We start from the raw sequence: 22,889 nt of genomic DNA, 5'->3' as shown, positions 1-22,889 counted from the left end.
GTGGGGGGAGGGAGTGGTGAGTAATGGTGAGGGGATGGAATGGTGAGTAATGGAGGGGGGAGGGGATGGTGGTGCTGGGCCCTCATCCTCGTTCGCGCGTGGTCATTGGCGCGCATCGTTGACGCGTTATTGCATCGCGTCGTGTCGCCATCCTCGTGTCGCGTGTTTTGTCATCGTCCTCGCGTGTTGTGTCATCGTCGTAGTGTCGTCGTCGCATCGTCGTCGTCGTGTCGTCGTCCGTCCTGTCGCCGTTGCGCATCGTTGTTGCCTTTCGTTCTCCTTGGGCGTCGTCGTCACCTCGTTGTTGTCTCGTCGACAGGCGTTGTCGACACGTCATCGTGTCGTCGTTGTCATCGTGTTGTCGTGTTGTCCGCGTCGCGCGTCGTTCACACATCATTGTGTCGTCGTCGTCGTGTCATCGTCGTCGTCGTGTTGTCGTGTTGTCGTCGTGTTGTCGTCGTCATGTTGTCGTGTTGTCGTGTTGTTGTGTCGTCGTGCCATCCGCGTCGCGTGTCGTGTCGTCGTGGGTCGGTGGGCTGTCGTTGCTGGGGATGGATGTGGTTGAGGACAAGCGACGTGGGATCGTTGATGATGGCCAAATGATGCGTCGGCGTTTGCCGATGACCGTTTTAGGAAAGCGGTCAAACAGTAGGTATGTATAGTACAAAGTACTTACTTATATCAAAGGCTCCTTGGTGCAGCTGGTTTAGCATTGGGTTCCATATGCTTCAGATCCTAAGGTTGAGTGTTCAATTCCCCAATGTTGCATTTTTTTTATGTTATATATTAATAATAATAACAACAGTCTGTTGGAATTCCGTTGGACTTCTGTTGGATTTGTCCACTGGAATTCCGTTGGCACTTGCTCGTCATTTCCAGTGGACTGGGTGCTAGTTTGCTGTTAGTCCATCGGAAGTCTGTTGGAAAAGTCCAACCAAAAATGCTCGGAAAAGCTTCGGACATTCACCGGAAAATTTGCTGCATTTCAAAGCAGAAAAATATCTGTTCTGCATACCCTCAGTCCGACAGAGTCCGGCCGGAGTCCGCTCGGAAAAGCAGTGGCAGTGTAAAGACCTCATGAAAAGAGGGCACGCACATAAACTTCAGCGACAAGACGATCGCCTCTCTGTTTGTCATTGATCTTTCACTTCACTCAAAGGGTGGTTGATGTGGGTTTCCAAATCAACCGTGGACCAGGATTATGGTGATGAGACGTTCATGGAAAACAAGGACACGAGGGCTGTGAATGAAAAAGTAATTGAATGAATCAGAATAGATAGCCCTCCACCGGTTTGAAAGCTTGTGCGCCATGCATGAACTTGCAATTCCGTGTCAGGTTTACTCTCAATGAGCGATGACAGATCAAATACTCACCCAGCGAATGTTGAGCAGGAGAACTGGACAGCTCTGCAAATGTAACAAGAGATTCCCAGGCACGCGAATGGTAAGCTAGCAAAGTTGGTGGAGATGTTGGTGGTTGACGATCAAATCCATGTTGAACGTTTGTTTTGGTTGTTGTCTCTTTCCACTACCTCGACGAGTTGACAAATTTCACTGTTCCCGCATATAACCATGACAAATGTTCCCCATGCCAACTGCCTTGTTTAATCCTCGGACTGTTGATATTGTATGCATCTAGCCACCTCCGAAGCTCCCCAACCTACGTGCAGGTGCCTCCCTAATTCATTCTTTCCATTTTGCAACAAGGGGGAATCCTCATCATAAATCGGGACCATTCGCTGCATCGCAGTCATTCGCAGCTCTCAAAGCTGATGCTTCACATGTATACATTCTTGCAAAAGGCAGCCTGCAAGAAAAATCAATGGTGCGTCTGGGAACGCCAACTGGACTTATAGATTGGGACCAGCTCGTTGATCTGCATGCTTGGCTTACAGGATGCAAACATTGCATTGGCATCTACCATGGACACTCTCTTAGCCTCTCCCCTCAGGCCTAGAAGAACTCGACACACTGATCTCTGCAACTTTTCAGTTCCTCTCATCAGTTCTTGCACCCAACGATGAAAGAATCTACGCCTTGCAAGTGGGTGTGGCGACTAATAGAAGGGGAGTCGATTAGTGTTGAGGGTTTCAAGGGAGGTGGTGGTGAGGTTGCCCAAGGACGTGCGGTGTGCAGTGCAGAACATAGGGCAGATGTGGCAGTTCACTAAATCCAAGGTGACACCGATGCAGACAAAGTGTCTGCAGAGGACAGTGGTGTCCTCACTCCCAACCACCCTGTTGAAGAATGAAATTGGTCACTCAAGTGAGCGAAAACTGGCCCCTTTTCAAATTAGCTACCCTCTCAGACAAAGATGCTCAGGCTGATGGCGGACAAACCTTTGAATCCACCACCTATTCACGCCTTCTTGCCCACTCCCAAACTCAGGTGATTCATCCTGCTGGGCTCTGGGCACAGACACTTCTTCTTCCCCCTCCTCACACACCACATACTCACTATCCATGCAGATCTCATGTTGGCGGACAAACTTGTGCTGCAGGGCATGCTAAACCTCATACTCAGCAAGACAGAACTCATTTCCGCAAAGAAGTTCCCCAGGAACAGATAAAAGCTGATGCATCTTGCTGTGGGAGGTGCATGGGGTTGTGCGTTGTTTGCGTATGTTCTTTCTCTCTGGGTATTTGTCTTGTCTCAAACTTACTCCCACTATGAAGGTAAACCAAGTTGATCCCTTTATCACGACCACTCCTCTGAAGAGGTACTTTTCTTCTGTGCACATGGGCTCAAGTCCCTCATTGTTTCAGGTGTCTCCTCTGCCTTGGCCAGGCCAACGGTGGTACCCCGCTCATGCACCGCAGTGTAGCTGGGAGCATGATTGTGTGGGGAGGGGTGGGAGCAGGATACAGATGCCAGAGTATGAAAGGGGCAAGATGTTGGTTATCTTGGTGGGTGTTACGAGGTTGCAGGGGGTTGTTTATGCACTTTTGGGTGTTTCCTCGTGACTGGGCCTACTCCTGCTCCTACGGCCAAGACTTCTACATTAGTGTTGCCATGGCTTCGGCTTTTAGCTGGTTCAAGCCACAGCCGAGCTGAAATTAAAGCCGAGCCAAGCCAAGCCGATTGATCTGGCTTGGCTACTGCTTGAGCCGGCTAGAGCCAGGATTTTCAGCCTCATCAACCACACATGCTAGCTCATTCGAAACAAATAAAATTGGCTTTTGTCTGTACATATTATTCAACTAGTAATAGAATATACTTTAAATGAACCTAAGATCATAGAAAATAGCTAAGAATTGCCTGAGACGGTGTGACAGAGTCACACACCCCAAAACAGAAAATGTAATATATCTCTGGAACACAGACACGCACTTGGATGAGATGAGCCTGCCCTAAATCTCAACCCACCCTAAAGTGCCTCAGATATATAGTGCTTCAGCATCTGTCACATCTCTTTTGCTTTCCTTCTCCTCTTCTCCCCCAATTTATGTTTAACCGTAAACTTGAGTAGTGTACCATATCAATTGTAAATGAACTCCACATAGTATAACGTAAGAATGGGTACCAGAATAGCCCAATAATAGCCCTAAGAAACATGTAATAGGTGCTGGATAGACACCATGAGGCTATTTTGTATCTTGGTCAGTTCTGTACCATTTTCTACCAAATAAGTGTTGATTACCAGCTATTTGATGTCGATTTCAGGGCCTGAAGAGACGAGAGGCATCTGCCATCATATTTTTGAGATATCTGTCATGCTAAGTTTCATGATTCATCAGGAGGGTGTACTCTATCTTTGTGAGTTCTCCATCACCATCCTTCATTAAAGGCTCATTTAAAACGTATTCTAGTGTCGTTTGAAGGTCCCGAAGAGACGAGAGGTTTGCGTGTCCGCGTTCTGGAGATACCTTCCATTTTCTGTTTTGGGGAGCAAGTACCTTAGGTCAGTCAAATTTCCATCGTTTCTTATGATCTAGGGCTCGTTTAAAACATATTCTAGTGTAGTTTGAAGGTCCCGAAGAGACAAGAGGTTTGCGTGTCCGCATTCTGGAGATATGTTACATTTTCTGTTTTGGGGAGTGAGTACCCTAGGTCAGTCAAATTTCCATCATTTCTTATGATCTAGGGCTCGTTTAAAATGTATTCTAGTGTCGTTTGAAGGTCCCGAAGAGACGAGAGGTTTGCGTGTCTGCATTCCGGAGATATGTTACATTTTCTCTTTTGGGGGGAGTTGAGCTGTATCTCAGTCAGCTTTCCACCATTTTTCTTCACTGAAGGCTTGTTTACATTGTATTCTAGTCGTATTTGAAGGAGCTGAAGAGATGACATCCATACATGCTCCTATTTCTATGCTATCTCACATCCTCCCCTATTTTTTTTTGCGAATTTTTATTTATTTTCATAATCATTTGGTTTCTATTATAGTTCTATGCTCGAAATATACATTACACTGTGTATCTATCAGGTAGACAGCATCTAATTTACCCAGATTTATAGTCACATCACTTTGAGAATTATGTGCCGGCTTGAACCGGCCTTGGGTCAGCTAAAAGCCGAGCTGAGCCACTTAAGGAAATTTAGCTGGCTTACATAAGCCGGCTCTCGGCTAGCCGAGCCGTGGCAACACTAGAATCTACGTCTTCTACTACTACCACCGCCCCAGCAGCAGCAGCAGCCCCATACACCCCAACTCGCCATCCCAGTCACTATCATCACATGCATGTCAAGGCCCTATCAACACTTCACAAGGGGCACTTGGTCAAATGTCCTACAAGCTCTCAAGGGGACCACAGCACCCCCCAGGAGTATTTATTCTGGGATGAGCATCTTGGGGTTATAGGGTGACAGTGCAGCCATGGAAGGGGTGTCGGATGAGGGAGAGGGTGATGAAGGGGCAGAGGGCCAAAAGTGGCAAGGTGGGGAGGGGTGGAGGGTGAGGAAGAGACCTCATGACGCATGGGCGGGGTTTGATATGGGGTGGCTTCAATGTGTTGTGAGTTAGTTGTACTTGAGCAAGTTTTCCTTGTGTTGTTCTGGAGTATTGATTTGGTGCTCATCTTAGTCTTTTTTTACAGTGCACTCTGGAGGAGAGGAGGCCTTGGAGTAGCTTCTTCTAAATCTTATGGACACTTTGATTGCTCATGAAAAGCTTCAGTGAGAAATCATCTTCACCTTCATCCTCCGACTCAACCATCGCTCAGGACTTTTTGGAATGTTTAGACATTCCATTGTCATTGCAATTGGTGGCCTTGGCCTTCCTTGTAGTGCTTCCAGCATCAGCATCTTTCATTAGCTTGGCTTTCGCTGGTTCACCAGATTTCTTCCTCTCTTTCTTTGCTGTGACAGATGCAGAAGCATTGTCATGTTTCCTCTTCTTCCCTTCTATCTTGCCTGGTAAATCAAGGGATCAGCATGTCACTGACGATGATAAAAACATAATGCAAACCTGCAGCCCATTAAACTTCTCCATTCTCTATCTGAGATCATACCCTCTTTCTTCACAAGCCACATTGCAGGGTCTAGAGCAATATGGTACCCATTCAACTGCTCTGACAACTTTTTGTGGGGCTCTGAGACGAACAACTTGATTTCGTGTAGTTGGAGCTTCAACATGTCATTTTCAACTGACCATGCACTACATGCAATGTGTCGGTGTGGGCACATCCGGGGGGAGAACACATGGAAAAAAAGAGCGCAGTGCATAGGGAAGAACCCGATGCAGTAAAACGTGGCCTGTAGCAGACAAAGGCACAGACAGACTAATAAGGGAGGTTAACACCAATGAAGGCAAGGTGAAGGCCCTGGCCCATGTTTTCTTCCCACAGAAGCCGGATGTCTCAAGAGTACCAAGAAACTTCGACTACCCTGACCCGCTTCCAGCACCACCACCCATCACCCCAGAACAGATTGAGTGCCAAATCAAAAGGCCATCGCCCTTCAAGGCGTGTGGCCCAGACAAAATCCCCAATGTGGTCCCTCAGAAGTGCCCAGAGCAGCTGCTGGATCACCTGGTTCACTTGTTCAGGGGAGTATTCACTTCAAAAACTTACTTTCCAAGGTGGAGGGAGTTCACAATGGTGGTGCTGAGGAAGCCAGGCAAGCCAAACTATGAGGTGCCAAAGGCCTACCGACCAATAGCCCTTCTATGCACAATCCCAAAGGTGCTGACAGCAATAGTGGTGGAAGACATCGCCCATCTGGTGGAGACGAATGCCCTACTTCCAGACACTCACTTTGGAGGATGACCAAGTTGCACCACAACAGATGCCATCCACTACTTGGTGGACAAGGTCAAGATGGCTTGGGGTAAGAAGAAAGTCGGGCCCATAACCTGTTAACATACAGAACTGTAGTACAGGTAGTGAGTCTCAAGTAATAAAATATAAGTAAAGTAGCTCCCCTCAGAGTCAGACACAAGTGTAATGACAACTGAGGTGAGGGAAATAAAGTTTATAGGTTTATATACAAAATTTTGGTGGCTTGGAATAAAGACTAGCAAATAGTGGAAGTATATATACAAGGGATAAAAAGAGAAAGTGATCAAAGGGTGCAAATAGCATGTATGTGTAAACAAGAGAGCTCACAAGGTGTCTCTTAGCTGCCCAAAGCCAGGCCAAGCTGGGCCTGCACATCACTATTTCACAATTCCTTCAAGATTACTGTACTATTTCATTCAATTCGTCAGTAACATGTCACACAGCCTTCAAAATCGCCAAAATGTAACACTTGTAATGGGTAAATTTTTCCTGTGTTGAAACTGTTTCATGGTAACAGTCTCAACATAGTAAAATTTTGTAGCCTGAGCCATACTGCCAAAATTTTGGCCTTGTCATGGCCAAATCCTGCAAGTGCTGAAACCAAAATTTTGGCTAGGTGGTAATGTGTCACAGACCCTGCGGAATTGGAGGAAATAGTACAGTAAGCACTCAGGAACTTGTGGTGCCCACACCATTGAAAATGCTTTCATTGTTCTCGACTTCCTGACAAGTCCAGGCTTGCCAGACGGTGGAGGGGGGAAGGGAGTGGGAGACATGGTTTAGAGATGAGAGTCATGTGTAGAGGATCCTGTAACCCTGGAACAGGAGCATCCACATAAAATATACATGTTGTGGTTTCAAGTAGAGTTGATTTGTTAAGAAGTACCAACATACAAAATAACAAACAAATGTAAATACAATGCAACTGTCATACAAGAAGTAGGTAAGTGATACCATGCTGCTATAACCCTATTATGCTGATGCAAGAGTTTTCAGCTGCAGCTGTGCAGCTTCCTCATATTTTCCTTGCTTTGAATGTGTTGCTGCAAGATTACTCATGCTGGCCAAGGTAGCTGGATGTTCTGGCCCCAGTACTCTTTTACGCAGATCCAGGACTTTCAGCTGCAGCTCCCCAGCCTCCTCATATTTTCCTTGCTTTGAATGTGTTGCTGCAAGATTATTCATGCTGACTAAAGTAGCTGGATGTTCTGGCCCCAGTACTCTTTTACGCAGATCCAGGACTTTCAGCTGCAGCTCCCCAGCCTCCTCATATTTTCCTTGATCTGAATATGTTAATGCAAGATTATTCATGCTACCCAAGGTATCTGGATGTTCTGGCCCCAGTACTCTTTGATCCAGATCCAGGACTTTCAGCTGCAGCTCCCCAGCCTCCTCATATTTTCCTTGCTTTGAATGTGTCAATGCAAGATTATTCATGCCAGTCAAGGTATCTGGATGTTCTGGCCCCTGCTTCTTTATTCTCATTTCTACAATTTTATTTTGAAAATACTCTGCATCTTTCCACATTCCATTTTCATACAACACATAACTAAACTTAGAATATTCCTTATCATTGAAGACTCTTTCAAAACCATTTTCCTCTTGTGACTGGTCAATGGCTTTGATGTGTGGCACAAGAAGCCTGTTGAATGCCATGTTTTCAGTTGTCATTTCCTCTGTGATACAGTTCACAAGGATCAATTTTGACACTTGCATCATGCACTTCTTTTGAGATATTGACATCCTATCTCTACTCCATTGATGCACCAATGGGTGAATGGCATAAATTCCTGGAGAGGTTGAGTTCTGCTTGATCAAAGAAAATGACATAAGAACCCTAATTCCTTCATGAAAGAAGAATTGATTCCAAGACTGATCATTTTCAAGCTGAAGCAATTTGTTCATACATGCTTCAACTTCTTCTTCTAGTCCACTATGCAGTCTTTTTGAGAACTCAACAGCAGCATTTCTAAAGGCAGCCTCAATGATATTCTCATGATGTAGAAATGCAGCAGTTTCCAGAATAAGAAGAGCAGCCTGAGCAGCTGCTCTACCATGCCCATCAGATTTCCTATTTGACCTTGATTCAATTTCATTGAATGACAAATCCCATGTTTCATAGACTGTACGATCATACTGAGATGCGCCCCTAAATGAAGGGTGGTTCATAAGCTTGTTCCTATGTCGAGAGAGATGCTCAAGGTAATTATCAATACTACAGAGACCAGCTTCAATGGAAGCACCTGCTTGATCAACAGCTAGAGGTAAGCAGCAGAGCTCATTTACAATTTGTTGAGCTGTGCCATAGACATGTTCAGAATGCCCAGTTAGATGGCTGGCTTTCAGCAAAAGTGATATGGCTTCCTTTCCAGCCATGTGATTAATCTCAAGTGAATTTTCATAGGATGTAACCCGCCCAAGAGATCGATTTCTGCTAGTAACCAGAATATTTCCCTGAGAACCAGATGGGATAAATTTTTCTACTACTTCAGGTGCACCATCAGCATTGTCAAACACAAGCAGCCATTCACTCTGCAGAGATCCAATCCAGAGAAGAGCAGACTGAGAGGACATAGAAATACCAGCAGCTTTAGCATCAGGATGAGAACAAAGACCCTTTAAACCAAGAGCAATAGTATCTTCAGAAGATGCATCAATCCAGAAAACATGAGAGAATCTAGATGTTCTTGTCAGAAGATCAGAAATATAGTATGTGAAAAGACTTACCTTTCAGCCATCTTTTCAACAAACTTCAGACAAATCTGTGTCTTGCCAATACCCCCCATGCCATACAACAAAAAAGACTTTCTGCTTCTATCTACTTGATCTTGCAGTGCAAAGTGATCCATCAGCCTCTTGAGAACAGCTTCACGGCCTGTGAATAAGGCACTTGAATTGGGTCTTTGTGGAACAAGGAGTGTATCATCTTGACCCCCAATGGCATGTTCATGGACCTCAATCTTGTAAGTCTGATCAATATCTCAAACAATCAAAGATGTTGTCACAGTACACACATTTTGGGCCACATAGAGCGTCGTATCTCTCATGTTAATGTTGTGAGCTCCCTGCATTACATTCTGGGATTCTCAAAGACAAAGGATATGAGCCAAGGAATTTATTAAAGCATTATTAACACGCACTAGAGACGTTCCTCCCCCCGTAACCTCTGGCACCCTTGTAAATGTCGACCTAAATCTCGTCAGCATGCTATCTGCCAGCGTGGGAGTCATGGACTCCAACCTCGAACCGCTAGGGCGTGAGCCTTCGTAACGTGGGCGGCCTGCGCCCATGAGCCGGTCAAGCATTCCCTTGAACTTTCCTTTCAAACGATTTTCACGAGGGCGATTAGAATCAGACATCGTGGTTCAGAAGGGGGTTGTTGATGTTGTGCGGCGTCAATTTTCTGGATAGGTAATGGATGGTTTCACAGAGTCAGCTGACGTTCCTCGACGATGTTGACGCGCTTGGGTTGCTCAACGTTTGTTTTGGTCGTTCTCTTTTTCCACTTGAAGTCGCGCATATAACCACCTCCAATGTTCCCCTCGCCGCCTGCCTCGTTTTTCTAATGCTCGGACTATTGATATTGTGCACATATAGTCACCTCCGAAGTTCCCCAACCCACGTTCGGGCGTCTCCCTCATTCTTTCTTTCCGTTTTGCAATGAGGAGAATCGTTATCGTAGGATCGGGACCATAATTTGCATTGCGGGAATTCGCGGCTGACGCTTCACATGTATACATACATACATTGTCGGCCTGCGTTCAGCATGCGAGAAAGTTCAATGGCGCGTCTGGAGATGCCAAATGGAGTGTATAGACTGGGATCAGCTTGAATGCTTGGCTTACGGTGCGTACAGACATTGCATTAGCATCTATCACAAACAGCCCCTTAGGCTCTCCCCTCAGGCCTAGGGCATCTGCAGAAGAACTCGACACACCGTCATCCACTTCCTCTCATTGGTTCTTGGACAGGATGACGGGAGAACCTACGCCCCTCCAAGAGGGCGTGGCCACTAATGGGGAGGGGTGTTGATTAACGTCGAGGATTACGAGGGAGTCGCGAGGTTGCTCAAGGACATGGGGAGTGCGGTGGATATGGCGGTTCGCTAAATCCAAGGCCATGGATGACACCGATGCAGACGTGTCTGCAAAGGACAGTGGTGCACTCACTCCCAACCCCACTCTTGACAGATTAATCCGAACCTAATGGGTCTCCCAACTGAGCGAATACTGGCCCCTGTCCAAACTATCTACCCTCTCGACGAAGCGAGCTGAAACCTCTGAACCCACCACCCATTCACGTCTTATTGGATTTATCCTGCTGGGCTCTGAGCGGACACTCCTTCTTCCCCCTCCTCACGCACAAAGTACGCACTAACCACGTGGACCTCGTGTTTGGGGGACAAACTCGTGCCGCAGGGTGTGCTAGATCTCATGCCCAGCAAGACAGAACTCTTCGTCGCGGAGAAGTTACCCGGGAATGCAGCTAAAAGCCAGGAATAATCGCTGTGGAAGGCGCGCGGAAGGGGGTCGTGCATCGTTCGTGTATGTTCTTTCTCTTTGAGTATTTGTCTTGTCACGAACTTACTCCCACTACTATGAAGGTAAACCAAGTCGATCCCTTTATTACGACCATTCCTCTAAAGAGGTACTTTCTTCCATGCGCCTGGGGTCCAGTCTCAGGTGTCTCCTCCGCCTTGGCCCGGCCCCGCTCATGCACCACGGTGTAGCCAGCAGCATGGTTGTGTGGGGAGGGGTGGGAGCAGGGTACAGATGCCAGAGTATACGTCGGTTGTTTTGATGGGTGTTGTGAGGTTGATGCGCTTTTGGGTGTTTCTTCGTTGACCCGGCCCGCTCCTGCTTCCACGTCCACGAGATCCACACCTTCGACCACCACCACAAACGACAACGGCAGCAACCCCAACTCGCTATCCACCGGTGGTACCTGCTCGTGCCGACATGCTCGAGCACTCTACTTGAATCTTGGAGTGGTCGTTCAGAGATTCCGGATCCAAGAACTCTGGCTTGATTGGCACATGTTGGGCAGAAAATCCTACGTTCTTCCACTACATACATCTACCCAGCATCGTCTAGAGTTCGAATCTTTACCCCCTTGGGTTCCGACATGCGCGGGTCTCCTATTCCGAACACCTTCACCTCCAGAGAGCTGTTCCAGTGTTGTAATTGCCCATGTGGAACGTGCTACCTGAGCAGCTCTTGTCAACTTCAACGTTTTGTTCACGGTAACGGACGAAAGCTCAAAGCAATCCTTCGTCCTCTTAGTTTCCTTGCGGCTCCACGTTAACATAATGCATCTTGACCATCTATATCGCGTGTGGCATCACAATTCTTCTTTGTCTCCCGGCTACATCTCGCCACGTCCTCCTCCATGCTCTTGACCTTTTACTCGTGGCCCGTTCCTTCGCCATCCATTTTGTCTTTGGCAGGATATCGTCCCTGCCTTGCCTTCGTACTGTCCCGGCCCCTTCTATCGATCAAGATTTCACCTGAATCGGAGGGCCTTCGTATGGCAATTCTGCATCCCAATCATTGCAATTGTTACCTCGAGCCCGCCAAGTCCGAGGTATCGTTCACAATAACGGACAGGAGCTCAAACCACACAGCTTCCGTCAAGCACTCCTCTGCCATTCATCTTGGTCCTTTTGTCTTGCGTCGTTTTCGCACATCTCATCCTTTAAATTGATGATATTCATGGCGTTTGGCCGCTGGCAGTACTTCCTGCGCCTACATGACCCCAAATCACATCCCGCCTTGCATCCTGATCTCCACTGTCGGTCGAGGTTTCCCAATTCGAACGACGCAACCCAAACATTTGCGACGTGCTACCCGATGGCAAGAGGCTCAAAGTTTTGTTCATGGTAGCACACGAGAACTCAAACCACGCATCTTGTGAGGTAGTCACAGCTTCCTCCGTCACCCCCTTGGTCTTCTCCTTAGGGCTCATTTCTTGCGCTTGACACCTCATTCCGTCCGACGATTTGTGTTTGCTGGTACTTTCTGCAATTGCCAGAATCCTTTTTCGCATTTAAACCGACGCACCTGTGTGGTGTGCTGCGCGCTACCTTGAGCAGCTTAGTTCCCCAGTTGAATGTTCGTTCATCACCAACCCACCCACCTGCCCCACCACGGACACCAGCCTCTTGGAAGGTGGTTTGCTGGACAGAAGCGACGATTCGTATGGCTACCCTCACTACTCCATGACTGTAACAAGGCGGTATCCCAACAAGAAACCTATCTCCTATGAACGCGCGCCATTGGCCTGTCATATACCATCTCCGCTATTGGCCCGTCATACACCATCTCCGCAATGTGACCGTCCACTGCTAGTACTACTACTATAGTACTAGCATGGGGTGCCCGAGGTCCCCTTCAAGCAACCGAGCTCATGATCAATCAAAGCAACTCTACTGAGGTGCAGCCTGACGTGGACCGCACATTGACTAGGTCGTACATCCACCCCGTACCGCTTCCTGGCTAACTCACCCACTCTTCCTCGAGCTCCCTCTTGGCTCCCTCCAATCTAAGTCTTGGCGCTTCCGAACCGACTCGGGTTCTTGGGACTCCCAAAGTTCCAAGGGTCCAACCCTTCGAAGTTCCTGACTAATTTCGGCTTCCGACTCGGACTCGCCATTACCTCCGTTACTCCGTTCGTGCCCTTCTTGTTACAAACTCGGACAAAATAGGTGTACTTTGTGTGGAGTTCCATGTAGTACTGGTGGGCTGTGTAGTTTCGTGTTGTGGAACTCAACAACGTACGAGTACATTGCATTTGCGTCGTGTTTGCCTAGAGTTATATTGAGGTATAAAACAAAACAGAGAGAAGAGATATTAAAAACCGTAAGCCAAGCGAGCAAGTCTCAGGTCAGAGGGATGGGATGAGGAGTAAGCATATATATAGAGAGAGGGCGGCCAATTGCATAATTAGAAGAAGGAAGCGGAAGGCGGACGTAAGAAGGTAGGGTAGGGTCGAGACCAACCAACACTGAACCAATCGACTACCTAGCCAAACTCGCAAAGAATAATAACAAAACAAAGAAAAGAGAGGGGAAAGAGGGTAGGCTGTAAAAAACTCAAAAACCGTTGAAAGAGAAAAAAGATATGGTATTCAAAGATGGGGTCGAATAAAAATGGGGGGGGAAGAGTGACCAGGGACGCAACAAGTTCGGTGGGTGGTGGTGATTCGTGTTTGATACAAAGAAGACGCGGGGGATGACAGGGGGGTAGGTATCATTATAGCAGGGGTGTTGAGTTGGTTGTGGGTAAAAGCAATCGCCATGAGAACAAGCAAGACGAGAGAGAGGGAGCCAAGACGGCGCGAAGGTTTACAGCAGCCCACATTCCCGTAAATGGAGCTGAAGTAATATATCTTGAATCGCACTCAACACAACTATTCATCCAATTCCGCATCAGTCAAAACTCTCAAGAAAAAGGGGGAAACGTACACTTGATCTGCTGCGTATCCGTCGCACACGTATAATGCGCATAAATCTGCTTCGTCGCCGCGCTCTGATTAAGGGAAACGAAACGGTGCAAGAGGTAATCGCACGCCGCGTCGTAGTTGTCGCCGCCTGCATAGTCCGGGAAGTAATCCCCTAACGGTGAGCGGGGGAGTTTTTCGGCGAAGAGATCGATTTTGTTGAGGAATAGGATCTTTTGGGGAGAGGGGGTGTTAGGTTAGTTGGAGAAGGGGGAGGGGGAGGGAAGGAAAGGGGGGACGTACGATTGATGTTTTGACGAACCATCTGGAGTTGCATATCGAGTCGAAGAGGGTGAGTGCTTCTTGCATACGGTTCTGTCAAAAAAAGTGAGCGGTAAGAAGAGAGAGAAGAAGAAAAAGGAACATACCACACTCTCATCCTCATACAACATCTGATCATACTCACTCAAACTAACCAAAAACACCAACGCCGTCACATTCTCAAAACAATGTATCCACTTCTTCCTTTCACTCCTCTGTCCACCCACATCAAACAACTTATACGTCAATTCCCCAACTTTAAACGTCGTCTCCGTGATCCCCGTCGTCTTCACTCTGCTCCGTAAAATATCCTGGTCGGTAGGGATGTAATTCGTCGCAGCCATCCGATCGATCGAGTTGAAGTAGTACACCGCTGAATCGTTCAACTGGAACTCCCGGGAACGGCGCACGGCGTCTTTGACGCCTGGGTCGCGCCAGAGGGAACGGACGGCGTCGACGACGTCCCGCGGGAGGATGTCGGCTTCGATTTGCATGGGGAGGGCCATGATGGTTGCGCGGCGGGCGTCGTTTTGCGGTGCGAGGGTTAGGTCGAGTTGTGGGAGGGCTTCGAGGATTGCCCTTTTGTCCGATGTTGGTTAGCCTGCGCAGACATATACAACGAGATGGGGGGAAACGGACCGCATTGACTGGATGGTGTTTGAGAAGATGAGCTCCTTGTACGAGTCCCTTTCGGAATCTTTCCGATTTTCGAGAACTGAAGGGAGCACCATCAGTATCGGTAAGGGTAGAGCGAAAATGAAGCATGGAAAATGAACTCCATAAACAGATCACGAAGGTAATCCAATCAAAGCTAAGGGACGAAGAGTGAAGCTTGAATGACAACAACAAAAACATACCTGGATTTGTTCGATCGTCATGCCTTCGTAGTTTTCCACTGTCTTGAAAAGGTCGTTGAGATTTGGCATTTCCTGTGAAACAAAGTGGGTCAGCAACGGCTGGAATGGTAGGACCGGAAGCGGAGCAGTGAAAGTGGGGATGCGAGCAAGGGAGAAGGAGCTAGAGAAGGAATTTGGATGAAGCGAATGACGGGATGTGGAAAAGAGAGAAGGGGGGAGGAGACGGCACAAAAAGTCAACCCCGAGTGGTAGCCGAAGAACCAGGAAAGAAGGCAAAAAAAATACCCACCTCTTCTTTGGGTAACGACTTAGTACTTATTGCTCAAGAAGGTCTTCTGCAGTCTGTGCTGCCAATCACGCACTTTAATTGATTCATTGTCTTCAGAGCCTTTAGCTGGAAAGAGAGGAACGGAGGTTAGTTTCTGACATGGCGAGAATCGAACAGGACAAGTGGTTGGAAGGTGATAGCGGTGCGAAAAGGGTAGTTGAAGATCGTAAAGCATGCGATGAAGGAAAAGAAGTAGTAAAAAGGGAACAAGATCCGAAGAACAACCTCATTGAAAGAGTTTGCCCCCATTCAAAAGCAGACAAAAGTGGTGCCCTGGAGTAACATTCGAAAGTCACCAGGACTGCGGAAAAGGATGATATCAGATGTGTCGAACATAGATACGTGCGTGCTGATCTGGCCAACTTCAAATCTTCTTTTTTTATTTTTATACAAGTCCTTCTGTACTCGGTTAAATGGCAGTATGATATATATTCCTTGTCTACGAGAAAAACAATAACTACTACGTAGAAGTAGGAAGGAAGGAGCGAGGTAGGGACACCTCCCCTTCAATAACAACCCCTTGCCAATCAAAAGATCCCCGCACTACCCTGTCCAGGCTGCATGCCCTCTCCCTGATACTGAGACCTCGACTCCCCGCACTGATGGCGAACAGTGGGTGCATGTCGTGTCGTGCCTCGCTTCATTTGACGTGGACGTGGTGGGGGTACTCGCGTTCGGGCTGGTGTTCGTGTTTGGTTCACAGTCGCATTTGGGCGGGCGTCCGCGTTTGGATGGGGATTTGGGCTCGTGTTCAGGTTGTCTTCGTATGTCGGGGCTGGTTGTACACGCTGGCGTTCGGCTCAACACGTTGGTGTTGGTCGTAAACGCTGGCGTTGGGTTATGTTGGGTCGGCGTCACGAGGGTTTTCCGCTGTGGCCGCTAATATGGGGTATGCGACCGTGGCCGTTTGTCGAAGGTGGTGATGACCATGGCTGTTCGTCATGGCAGGCACTGGCCAGTGATTGATCGTGGTGACGGGCTCTTGTGGCCGTTTGTCGATCATGGTGGTAGGCCGGATGGATGTTGGTGGGCGCTCGTCGTCGTCCGTCGATCGTGGTGGTGGGCGCTCGTAGCCGTTCGTGGGCGCCTGTCGATCGTGGTGGTGGGTCCTCGTGGCCAATCGTCAGAGCTCGTGGTGGGCCATCATCGCCGTTCGTCGATGGTGGTGCTGAGCGCCCATGGACGTTCGTGGGGATCGTGGCGGTGGGTCCTGGTGGCCAATCGTCGATGGTCGTGGTTGTGAGAAGAGACATCGAGTTCGTCACCTCACCAATTGGGATGTGTCCAATTGAGTTGCTCATCCTCTCATCCTCGACACAGTGTCGAGGATGAGCCTTATCCCCTTTCGGGGAGTGTGCCGCCGTACGTATATCCTCGGATAAGGAAAGGCGCCAGAAACGAGAAAAAGAAGGGAAGGGTGAGGAAGGTGCTTTTGTAGGGAAAAAGCAGCTATAGGGTGAAAATGAATGCGAGAAGAAGGGAGAAGGCAAAATATGGGCCACGACGGAGAGAAAAGGAAGGTCAAGCAAGAGAGAGGCGGACAGAAGAGAAGAGAGAGATATAAGAGAAAGGGAGGAACATCAGAGGACATCGAACGAAGTCAAAAGCGTAAAAAGAGGACATAAATGGGGTTGGTTGCGGGAGGCAATCCCGTGAAAAGAGTGGAGAAGGTCAAGGAAGGGGGTATTGGCAAAGCATAGCCCTCAGACGGGGGGAAAATGGCAGAAAAAGGGTCTGGCGCATTCAAAGAAGATGAAGAGGGAAAAAGAGGGGCAATAAGAGAAGTTATGGCAACAACGAGAAAGTGCAAAATGAGGACAAGCTAGAGATCAGAGCGATCCGACGATCCAGTCCACTGATCCGCCAAACCACCAGGTTCGCAGAACCACAAAGGAATGAAGAGAGAAAGCAGACTTACCTTTATCTGCATCGTCATCCCGGTCCCGTTTCGCTTTCTTCGCCGGTGGGGGCGACGCGGCAGCCTTATCCGCTGCAGCTGCGGCCTTCTTGGAGCTCTTCGTGCTGGGCCCGGCATCTACGTCATCTTCAGCCTCATCCTCCGCATCCGCCTCAGCTTCACCTTCATCCTCGGACTCGACCATCGCTTGGGACTTTTTGGAACGTTTAGAGGCACCATTGCCATTGGTGGCTTTGGCCTTCCTTGTAATGCTTGCAGCATCAGCGTCTTTCATTGCCTTGGCTTTCGCTGGTTTATCGGATTTCTTCCTCTCTTTCTTTTCTTTGACAGATGCAGAAGCATCCTCGCGTTTTCTCTTCTTCCCTTGTTTCTTGCCTGGTAAATTAAGGGATTAGCATGTCACCGACGACGATAAAACAAAACATGAAAAAATGCGAACCTGCAGCCCCTTCATCTTCTCCATCCTCCGTCTCCGCAAGCTGGTCAATCTCAGCATTTTCCTCCATGTCTACTGTATCCTGGATCATAGCCTCTTTCTCCGCGAGCCACGTCGCAGGGTCCAGAGCAATGCGATACCCATTCAACAGCTCTGAAGACTTTTTGTGGGGCTCCGAGATGTACGACTCAATTTCGTGTCGTTGGAGCTTCGAGATGTCTTTCTCGACTAACCATGCACTGCATGCAACGTGTCAGTGTGGGCCACGTCAGGGCGGAGAACGCATGGAAAAAAGGACACACTGGTCACCCAAAGGGAAGAACCTGACGCAGTAGAACGTGGCTTTTTTGCTGCTAGGGCGTTCGAGAGCCACGGTGGGGTGGACATTGTCTGGGTCCACAACCTAGACGTAGATGAGGACCGTTGGTGCCTAGGACCGTGTCGTTGATGTTGTACGTCGTGGCCACTTTGGCCTTCTGGGATTTGATAGTTTTCTTGCTCATCGTGGCTGGCGACGTGTGCGATGTGGTCGACGGTGAGGAGGAAACTGAAAAGGATGCCTTACACGAGACAAGCGGCCTGGGCTGTTTTCGGTCACGTCACGTGGGACTAGATGTGTATAGGAGAAAATCGTAGCGTGGCCAACACAGCACATGTTGGTACGCCGAGCCACACCTCTCGGTCACTCATGACAAAGTCAACACTTGGAGATAACACTACAACTTATTCAGGTCAGCGTCAGTACCCAATTTTTTTTCCCCATGACCAACCCTCATTTTATTTCATTTTTATCTCTAGAGAAGAGCAACTTCAGGATGTCCCTGAAAATGAGATCGAATCCAATTGGGACCAGGTCGTCGACAAGTAAGCTTTGATGTATCCCGATAGTGCTACAACGACGCTGATTGCTCCTCAGGCCTCAGTTTCGATAACATGACCTGAAGCCGGAACTTCTCCGAGGAATCTACGCCTACGGGTCCGTCATCTCTCTTCCTCCTTAATCACTCACTTAACACGGCTGATGAACCAACTCCAGTTTCGAACGTTCCTCCGCAATCCAACAGTGCGCCATCGTCCCCGTTGTAAAAGGGCACGACGTAATCGCGCAAGCCCAATCAGGAACAGGCAAAACCGCCACTTTCTCCATCTCCATCCTCCAACAGGTTCGTAGTCCCCTCATCCGCCTTTTCCCCCCTCATCTCACCTTGATTGGGTTGAACGAAACAGCTGGACATGTCCATCAAAGGCACCCAAGCCCTCATCCTCGCCCCAACCCGCGAACTAGCCCAACGAATCCAAAAAGTCGTCATCGCCCTCGGCGACTACATGAACATCGAATGCCACGCCTGCGTAGGCGGCACCAACGTCCGCGAAGACATGGCCAAGCTCTAGGAAGGCGTTCAAGTCGTCGTGGGGACTCTAGGCCGCGTATTCGACATGATCAACCGGCGTGCACTTCGGACTGATAATATCAAGATCTTTTGCTTGGATGAGGCTGATGAGATGTTGTCTCGTGGGTTTAAGGACCAGATTTACGAGGGTCCGTTCTATTCGTTTCTCACCTCGTTTTGTTGGGGACTAACAGGCGGCCTGTGAATGTAGTCTTCCAACTCCTCCCACAAGACACCCAAGTCGTCCTCCTCTCCGCCACCATGCCCGCCGACGTCCTCGAAGTCACCAAAAAGTTCATGCGTGACCCCGTTCGAATCCTCGTCAAGCGGGATGAACTCACTCTTGAGGGTATCAAGCAGTTCTACATCGCTGTAGAGAAGGAAGAATGGAAACTTGACACGCTGTGTGATTCATATGAGACGGTCACTATCACTCAGGCCGTCATCTTCTGTAACACCCGACGGAAGGTCGATTGGCTTACTGAGAAGATGCATTCGAGGGAGTTTACCGTTACCACTATGGTTCGTTTCCTTCTTCCCTTCTCTCTCTCTCCAAATCTCAGACTGGTTGTTGTTTGCTTAGCACGGCGACATGGAACAAAAACAACGCGAAGTCCTAATGAAAGAATTCCGATCTGGCTCATCGCGCGTCCTCATCACGACTGACCTCCTCGCACGAGGTATCGACGTCCAACAAGTTTCCTTGGTCATTAACTATGACTTGCCTACCAATCGGGAAAACTATATCCATCGTATTGGACGTAGAGGTCGGTTTGGACGAAAGGGCGTTGCTATTAATTTTGTGACGACGGATGATGTGAGGATGTTGAGGGATATTGAACAGTTTTATAACACCCAGATTGACGAGATGCCGCTTAATGTTGCGTGAGTTGTGGCTTTTACTTGTGATTGTGTCGCTTGATACTGATCGTTTTGTTCTTCATTCCTACAGTGATCTCATCTAGATGTCGTTGTCTTCTTGTCCCCTCCCTTCCTACATAGTCTATCCCTCTCTCTCCCGCGGGCCCAATTTCTTGCCTCCTTCCTCACTTCCTCACTTACTTCACGAATTCTGATAACTCTCACGAGCCCTCTCTTTCTTTCCTACACTACATATGACGAGCTTTAGACCCATGCCTACGGCACGGCGCTCGGCCGTTCCTTCAGCATGGGTCACAGCTCGCCGGGCGCAAGCCCCCTGGACCCCCAAGGACATGTGTGAGGAAGCTGACATAAGAATTTGTCAGCCTTAGTCATCATTCCCAGTGAAAATCGACCCTAAAAAATGGCCAAATGGATCGGTGGAGCCCGATCTGAACAGGGGAGATGGCCGGAAATTGGCAAATATATCGATTTGATCTGGAGAAACCCGATCTGCACAGGGTCAATTTTCACTGGGCATCATTAGTCAGCCTTACTCAGCCATCAAAAAGCCTAAAAACATTCCGCGATGAGCGAGCACAAGGAACAAGTGACAAAGCTCATTATCGGATAAGATAACGTTAGAGCGTCAGAACGAAATCTCGCGTTTGTTACTCATAAGTACAAACAATCATACATGTCTCCGAAGGTCTGAGAAGGAGAACTGCATTCTCCTTCCTGCCCAGTTTAATTGTTCTGACGCGTAAAAAGGTCTTCTTATTCATCAGCTAATTTTTTGAACTTTGGCAACTTCTTTCGGACCTTTACAATGGTCGACATCCCTCTCACCGTGGTTACTAGCACTGAAAGCTCTCAAACTGAGGCTACACCTAGCTCTCAAACTGCGGCTACCACTAGTGGCTACCACTAGTTATCATATAAAACAGGTAACTGCCTATAGGTCCCTGTGTATCCATCCACACTCTTTATGATAGGCAATCATTACTGTTACCATGTTTTTTCATTATCATAAAGGCTGCGCTTTTTCATTAAGTGTAGGCAAGGTTTTGGGCCTCCCTCATAAGGTAGCCTGTGGTTATCATTACCAATTTCATATCTTTTCAAAGCCATATCATTGCGATTTTCATTAGTTGTCTGGCGAGTATCATTGGATATTTCATTAGCTACATGGGTGATATCATTTTGCGATTTTCAATGGTTACTTTGGCAATATCATTGGAAATTTCATATGCTACTTGGGCAATATCATTGTGATTTTCATAAATTATGTGGCCAGTATCATTGGAAATTTCATTAGCTGGTTGTGCAATATCATTGGCAATTTCATTAGCTACTTGGGCGACATCATTGTGATTTTCATTAGCTACTTGGGCAATATCATTGCGATTTTCATAAATTATGTGGCCAGTATCATTGGAAATTTCATTAGTTGGTTGTGCAATATCATTGGAAATTTCATATGCTACTTGGGCAATATCATTGTGATTTTCATAAATTATGTGGGCAATATCATTGGAAATTTCATTAGCTGGTTGTGCAATATCATTGGCAATTTTATTAGCTACTTGGGCAACATCATTGTGATTTTCATTAGCTACTTGGGCAATATCATTGCGATTTTCATTAGCTTATTTGGCAATATCATTGGAAATGTTATTAGTTACTTGGGCAATATCATTGGCAATTTCATTAGCTACTTGGGCGACATCATTGCGATTTTCATTAGCTACTTGGGCAATATCATTGTGATTTTCATTAGCTCCTTTGGCAATATCATTGGAAATTTTATTAGTTACTTGGGCAATATCATTGTGATTTTCATTAGCTACTTGGGCAATATTATTGCGATTTTCATTAGCTACTTGGGCAATATCATTGGAAATTTTCATTAGTTACTTGGGCAATATCATTGGCAATTTCATTAGCTACTTGGGCGACATCATTGCGATTTTCATTAGCTACTTGGGCAATATCATTGCGATTTTCATTAGCTCCTTTGGCAATATCATTGGAAATTTTATTAGTTACTTGGGCAATATCATTGTGATTTTCATTAGCTACTTGGGCAATATCATTGGATTTTCATTAGCTACTTGGGCAATATCATTGTGATTTTCATTAGCTACTTGGGCAATATCATTGCAATTTTCATTGGCTCCTTTGGCAATATCATGGGAAATTTCATTGGCTACTTGGGCAACATCATTGCAATTTTCATTAGCTACTTGGGCAATATTATTGGCAATTTTTAGTAATCAGGAGAGCAGTCACATGACCAAACTCCAAAAGGGGTCAAAAAACCAAAGTTGTAGCCCTGCACTGTAGCTTCCCAAATCTGTTTGAATTATGTTCTGAAGTGCTCCTGTTGTGGAGATATGAGGTACATGAATGTCAAAAGTGTTGCGTTTTTTTTTTGTTTTTTGTGTTTTTCTCCATGAAAACAAAACCAAATAACATAATTTCAGTATATTCAGAAAGCTAAAAGAAAGGGCTACAATTATTGTATCATGGGAAAAATGACCAAAAAAGGAAGGTGCATGCTCTACTATAAGAGTCAGATATGATAGACTACAAAAAAGTCGGACTTAGACTACACAGTTTACTGATACCCTATAAAAGACTACAAAAGTCAGACTTAGACTATAAAGTTTGCTGATAGACTACAAAAGACTACAAAGTTTACTAATACACTACAAAAGACTACCAAATTTACTGATAGACTACAAAAAAGTCAGACTTAGACTACAAAGTTTACTGATAGACTATAAAAGACTACAAAAGTCGGACTTAGACTACAAAAGCTTAGATTTACACTACAAAGTTAGAGTTAAGGTCAAAAGGTTATCTTGACTACAAAGTTTGTAGTGTCTGCTTTTTGTCATTAGAAAAGTTTGTAGTGACCGCTTTTTGAGACTACAAAAGTTTGTAGTGTGCGCTTTTTCATTAGAAAGGTTTGTAGTGTCCGCTTTTTTTGTCATTACAAAGGTTTGTAGTGTGCGCTTTTTCATTAGAAAAGTTTGTAGTGACCGCTTTTTGAGACTACAAAAGTTTGTAGTGTGCGCTTTTTCATTAGAAAAGTTTGTAGTGTCTGCTTTGTTTATCAT

At 47.0% G+C, this 22,889-nt stretch overlaps 4 protein-coding genes and 1 pseudogene across 5 annotated transcripts; 2 read left to right on the top strand and 3 right to left on the bottom strand.

Annotated features, from left to right (window-relative positions):
• Nucleotides 1–1,354: 1,354 nt before the first annotated feature.
• LACBIDRAFT_335437 (uncharacterized protein) lies at nucleotides 1,355–3,054 on the top strand (the record flags this gene model as incomplete). Its single annotated transcript, XM_001890302.1, has 7 exons — nucleotides 1,355–1,444; nucleotides 1,640–1,825; nucleotides 1,939–2,043; nucleotides 2,193–2,265; nucleotides 2,501–2,606; nucleotides 2,766–2,906; nucleotides 2,928–3,054. 7 exons carry the CDS (start codon nucleotides 1,355–1,357, stop codon nucleotides 3,052–3,054), a joined length of 828 nt encoding a protein of 275 aa, XP_001890337.1.
• A 2,264-nt stretch (nucleotides 3,055–5,318) lies between these two features.
• Nucleotides 5,319–5,622, bottom strand: LACBIDRAFT_317776 (uncharacterized protein; the record flags this gene model as incomplete). Its single annotated transcript, XM_001890292.1, has 2 exons — nucleotides 5,319–5,349; nucleotides 5,405–5,622. The coding sequence occupies 2 exons, from the start codon at nucleotides 5,620–5,622 to the stop codon at nucleotides 5,319–5,321; spliced, it is 249 nt and encodes an 82-aa protein (XP_001890327.1).
• Nucleotides 5,623–13,557: 7,935 nt separating this feature from the next.
• On the bottom strand, nucleotides 13,558–14,704 carry LACBIDRAFT_241776 (GPA1 heterotrimeric G-protein alpha subunit; the record flags this gene model as incomplete). Its single annotated transcript, XM_001890291.1, has 5 exons — nucleotides 13,558–13,622; nucleotides 13,678–13,885; nucleotides 13,956–14,027; nucleotides 14,081–14,552; nucleotides 14,613–14,704. The coding sequence occupies 5 exons, from the start codon at nucleotides 14,702–14,704 to the stop codon at nucleotides 13,558–13,560; spliced, it is 909 nt and encodes a 302-aa protein (XP_001890326.1).
• A 2,283-nt stretch (nucleotides 14,705–16,987) lies between these two features.
• LACBIDRAFT_317772 (uncharacterized protein) lies at nucleotides 16,988–18,167 on the bottom strand (the record flags this gene model as incomplete). Its single annotated transcript, XM_001890290.1, has 5 exons — nucleotides 16,988–17,013; nucleotides 17,077–17,451; nucleotides 17,516–17,751; nucleotides 17,815–17,915; nucleotides 18,078–18,167. 5 exons carry the CDS (start codon nucleotides 18,165–18,167, stop codon nucleotides 16,988–16,990), a joined length of 828 nt encoding a protein of 275 aa, XP_001890325.1.
• A 280-nt stretch (nucleotides 18,168–18,447) lies between these two features.
• On the top strand, nucleotides 18,448–19,792 carry LACBIDRAFT_241787 (annotated as a pseudogene; the record flags this gene model as incomplete). Its single annotated transcript has 5 exons — nucleotides 18,448–18,488; nucleotides 18,549–18,675; nucleotides 18,740–19,052; nucleotides 19,115–19,425; nucleotides 19,487–19,792. Coding segments are annotated over 5 exons (1,098 nt in total), but the record flags the coding sequence as incomplete, so codon positions are not given.
• Between the last annotated feature and the right edge of the window lie 3,097 nt (nucleotides 19,793–22,889).

This window comes from Laccaria bicolor, genomic scaffold (genome assembly GCF_000143565.1).
Source record: "Laccaria bicolor S238N-H82 LACBIscaffold_87 genomic scaffold, whole genome shotgun sequence".
Lineage (NCBI taxonomy): Eukaryota > Fungi > Basidiomycota > Agaricomycetes > Agaricales > Hydnangiaceae > Laccaria > Laccaria bicolor.
Note: the sequence above shows the minus strand (reverse complement) of the source record. Positions and strands in the feature narration are given on the sequence as shown.